We start from the raw sequence: 4,588 nt of genomic DNA, 5'->3' as shown, positions 1-4,588 counted from the left end.
CTGACCTAACTGCAAAAAGTTTCCAACTGAGTCAAGAAAAGGGCTGCCTCCTGGAGTTGTCCAATTACAGGCCTTTCAAAACTTGAACTGCTCCTTCTCAGTCTTTAGGGACATCCCAACAGAATTATCATTTCCTGTCATTATCACTGGTGGGTATGATAAAAAGCAGAAACTAATCTGCAGGCATCACGACTCTATAGATTACAAATCCCCAATATTATCATTTGGCATTGGTAGGGAAAGAAGGGTTTAAAGGCTTGACGCAGAACTCTATGAAAGTGTTGAGAAAATAACACTTTCTCGCTGACAATGGCTTAAGCAACAATAGCTTTGTAGCATAGTATCATGGAATCTTAGAAGTGGAAAAACTACCTGATGGCATCGATTATAATTTTCATAGGGCAGACACAGAATTGTTTAAAATTCAACTCTCCCCCCATGAAACCAAATCATTGCTTCATTTATAAGAGCACAGGATTTGGCCCAGATAAGAAGCAAACTTGATAATGATTATGATGATGGGAAGGGGGGAGGAGAAGGATGGTAGAAGTATGGGTTGATAATGATGATGGCTGATGAAAAACTATAATATCTGTAGAGGAGAGGGGAAGATTCAACAACCTGAGATGCAAAGCAGAATCTCTCTTAAGCAAAATCTGATTTTCTCTAGCTGAACTTACAAATGCATTAAGGCATTTGAACTCAAATTTTCTATGATATCCACTTGTACATCCTTGTCCCAGGCCTTCCCAGGCCTGAGGATATTTTATCCTTTACATAGATCAGAGATGTGGGGTGGGGAAAAGAAATGGAGAAAAGAGACGATTTAGAGGTTAGTTTTCTGTTTACAAAGGAGGTTAGAAAGTTGGATTATTTTCAGATTGGAAAACTGAGGTATACACATTTTCTGTACAAGTTACCTTCTTTCTACCACTTACCTCTTCCTAGGATCCCTGCTATTTACTTACTTTATCCAACTTGATTGTTAAAATGAATGATCTGAAGTCAGCTTCAGCCAATTGGTTTGGGGTTTTTTATACTATTGGAATATTAGAGCTTGAAGAATCCTTAGAGATCAACTAATCCAACACTCTTTTTCTTCAGATGAGGAAACTGAGGCCCAGAATGCTTAAGTGACTTGCCCAACATCAGGATAGTTGGTGACAGACCTCTGACCAGCACCCAAGTCTTCTGATTCCCAAACCAATGTTCCTTTTACTACAACATGAAATCTAAATTTCACTGTTTAATTTTTTTAACCATATAAAGTGAACTTGGAACATATTGTTACTCAAATTGTAGTTCCCACTTTATTTGGTGACCTTAATCTATCAGAAATTTATTTTTTAAAAATATATTTAAGTTCGCACTTGCAAGGAGAACCACATCATGTTGTCCTGGTTCTGTTTCAGATAATTCAATTTTCCCTTTGGTTTGTTTTTCCCTCCAAGAAAAGTCTTCTGTTGCTATAATTACATAGCTGTGCATCCTCATCACACTCTCCTTCGGAACTATGTCAGTGGATCAACATGGTAACAATTTCAAAACCTAAGCTATATCAATGCACAACACACAGCTCAATCCATTGACTAAAAACCCTAGTGGCCAAGAACATATTACGACACAAAACTTATGAAAATTAGATACTTTATTTATATTTTAGTCACAAGAAGTTTTCCCCCTTATTTTCCGGGCTGTAAATACATACTAGAATAAACTCTGTAAAATATACAAAAAAATACATACTTTTCCCATGAAATCTTTCTTTATAATAAATAGAAGAGACCACGTGTGTGGCTGGTTGCGGTAATGCTCCGTGTCTGCTTAGGTTTTCAGTCTGTTGATTTATTTTTAATCTCTTGAAAGAATGGGGGAGTTCCTCCTCCCCCAAAAGGTCGAGATAAATAATGCATGAAGCAACCCTCCCTCCCGATTTTTCCCTTTTCCTCCACATTTTTTTCCTTTTGATAGAGAGTTCAGCCTAAATTTCCACGCTTGCATTCAATCATTACAAAGCCTACAAATTATACAATGACTTCTAACCTGGCCCTCTAACAAAACAACTTTTTCCCCTTATAAATCATAAGAGACAGATGGCAAAATGGAGAAGAAAAAGGAAAGAGAAGGGCTGGACAAAGGGCATTGTGACAAATCTGGGAAACTGAGCAAAGTGCACATCAGAGAGGGAAAGTTTGGTTTGACAGGTGAAATTCCCACAGGCTTCGGGCAGCACTGGGAAGAAAGCAGATGCTAGCCATTGCGAATCTGTGGATAATTTTGTTACCGGTTATATCATTCAGATGCTAAGACACATTTCTTTCTAGCCGACATTAACATCTTTATGGAGACGCAAAGGTGACAAGATCACACTAACCAGTTGCGTTCCCCCTCCGAGGTTCACATGGATGAGACCAAAAGAGAAAGGGGGAGGGGGAGGGGCGATTCCGTTGGTTGGATAGACCCGCTGGTTCCCTCCGCCCCCGCCCGCGCTCCCGCAGAGCCGCGTGGTCTTGAGCTACTGAAACAAGAACAATGCAGAATTCGAACACACCTCTGCGAGGCAGAGCCCTTTCCTCCACCACCACTCCCCCTGCCCCCCACCATACCATTCCCAAGTTACACTGAAATCCTCTTGGAAGAAGGAAACCCCAGAGCAAACACAACCAAAGGACTTTGCAACCACGTAACATACAACTAGACTGTCAAGTGAGCTGACTAGAGGATTTGGGGAGTGGAGGGGATGACTGAAGGAGGGGGCAGGGGCGCAGGATGCAGTGTGGACAGTCATGGTGTTACATACAGTCCCTGGCTATGGGGTGCAGAGGTGCGTAACGGTGTTTGGCTGGGGGCGGGGGCTGCCAGTAGTCCAAGTCGGAGCCGCCCCCCGAGCTGGCCGGGCTGGCGGGAGATAAAGTGCAGCTGTAGGGAGAAGTGGAACTGGTGGGCGTGCAGGACGCGGACGCCGGACTGTCGCTGCAGCTCCACGTGGAGGCGGACGAGGGGCTGTCTGCGCCGCAGCTGTTCAGGGCCGCGCTCGCTCCCCCCGGGCTCAGCAGCACCGCGGGGTCGGAGAAGAGCGCCCCAGGCAGGCCGCCCGCGCCCCCGCCCACGCCCCCAGCCCCGCAGTGGTCCGCCAGCCGCAGGGTCTCGGTGAGGGCCCATATGTAGTTGTGAGCGAAGCGCAGCGTTTCGATCTTGGTGAGCTTGGCGTCCTCAGGGAACGTGGGCAGCACCTCGCGCAGCGCGTCCAACGCCGCGTTCAGGTTGTGCATCCGATTCCGCTCACGGTTGTTGGCCTTGAGTCTCCGGGTCTTTTTGATCCTCTGCACTGTCTCCGCCGTCTTGGCACCCCGGGAGCTCCCCCTGGCCCGACTTGGCCGTCGCTTGCACTCGTGAGCCAGGCTTAGAAGGCGAGTCGGGGGCTTGCACTCCTCCCCACCACCTCCGCCACCGCCCCCTCCGTCTCCGCCGACTCCTCCTCCAGACGCTTGCTCGGCTTCAACCAACCGTGGCCGCCGCCCTCGGGAAGGCGCGTCCAGGTCATCCTCCTCCTCGTCTTCCGAGCTGGAAGTCAGCGGCGTCAGGGAAGACGAGGAAGGGGAGGACGAGCCCAAGAGCAACAGCACATCTTCCTCTTCTTTCAGCTCCAAGGTTTCGGATTTGATGAACATTTCTGCCCACGAGCAAAGAGAAGGCACCTGTCAGGAACGGGGCAAAAACACAGAGAAACTCAGTAACGCCTTGAATCGAAACGACACTTGCTTTGACCAACCGAAAGGACTTTTTTTGAAAGGCATGAGAGAGAGATGGGTGGCTTCTTAAAAAAAAAAAAAAAACCACCACGACCCTCCAGTAGAATCCAATACTCTTTTCTCCTGTCTCCAACTGCACCTTTGGGTAAAGATTTAGTCAATTGCTCTTCTAGGCTCACACGCCTCGCCACTCTGCGCCCCCGTGCGACTGTGTTTAGTCCTTTACTGCACCCTATTCTTGCACCGCTAGGTTGGCTGTGTCTTCTCACCCACCCTTACACCCTTGGGTCGCAACTCGATCCCCCGGGAAAGACACTGGTGGTCCCTGGCATTAAAGCATCTTAAAAGAGAAAGGCAACAGACAATGATCACAGGGTTAAATAGTGATCACAAAAGGTATGGAAAAATAAGAGAAGGAAGAAGAGCGCTCGAAAGTGTGAAGCAGCTCCGAAACTTACTTGGCTCGCTTTAATTGCGCCTTATAATCGCTTGCTCGGGTTTGAGCTTCAGCCTGTTCCCTAAGCTTCTCCGGCGTCCTGGAGCAGCGGGACTGTGCTCACCACCTGGAGAGCGACCTCGTGCTGCCGATGTGCTTGTCCTGGGGAGCTCCTCCCCAAGAGCACCTTTGCCAAGAGTCGATGCAGGGGCCCTTAGCGGCGGCTGCCCCCTTGGTCTTGTGTGTTTTGGTGGTGTTGCGTGTCTGTCTGTCAGTCAGTCCCTGGTGGTGCAACTCCTGGCACGCGACTCCTCGACACTCCAGTTAAAGTGAAGCTGCTTGTGGTTCAATGGCTGTGTGTCTGGCACACGACTCTCCTTAAAACCCCTTATATACTACC

At 47.8% G+C, this 4,588-nt stretch overlaps 1 protein-coding gene across 1 annotated transcript; it reads right to left on the bottom strand.

The window, feature by feature from the left end:
* Positions 1–2,792: 2,792 nt before the first annotated feature.
* Positions 2,793–4,259, bottom strand: NEUROG2 (neurogenin 2). Its single transcript, XM_036762312.1, has 2 exons — positions 4,211–4,259; positions 2,793–3,698 (listed from the first exon to the last, which is right to left on the bottom strand). The coding sequence occupies exon 2, from the start codon at positions 3,669–3,671 to the stop codon at positions 2,793–2,795; it is 879 nt and encodes a 292-aa protein (XP_036618207.1). The 5' UTR covers positions 3,672–3,698; positions 4,211–4,259.
* Between the last annotated feature and the right edge of the window lie 329 nt (positions 4,260–4,588).

This window comes from Trichosurus vulpecula, chromosome 6, assembly GCF_011100635.1.
Source record: "Trichosurus vulpecula isolate mTriVul1 chromosome 6, mTriVul1.pri, whole genome shotgun sequence".
Classification (NCBI taxonomy): Eukaryota; Metazoa; Chordata; class Mammalia; order Diprotodontia; family Phalangeridae; genus Trichosurus; species Trichosurus vulpecula.
The sequence above is the reverse complement of the archived record's forward strand: the minus strand, read 5'-3'. Positions and strand labels throughout refer to the sequence as shown.

Bases quoted from the DNA above. Each gene is read 5' to 3' on its own strand.
- NEUROG2 (XM_036762312.1), bottom strand. From the start codon at position 3,671: ATGTTCATCAAATCCGAAACCTTGGAGCTGAAAGAAGAGGAAGATGTG.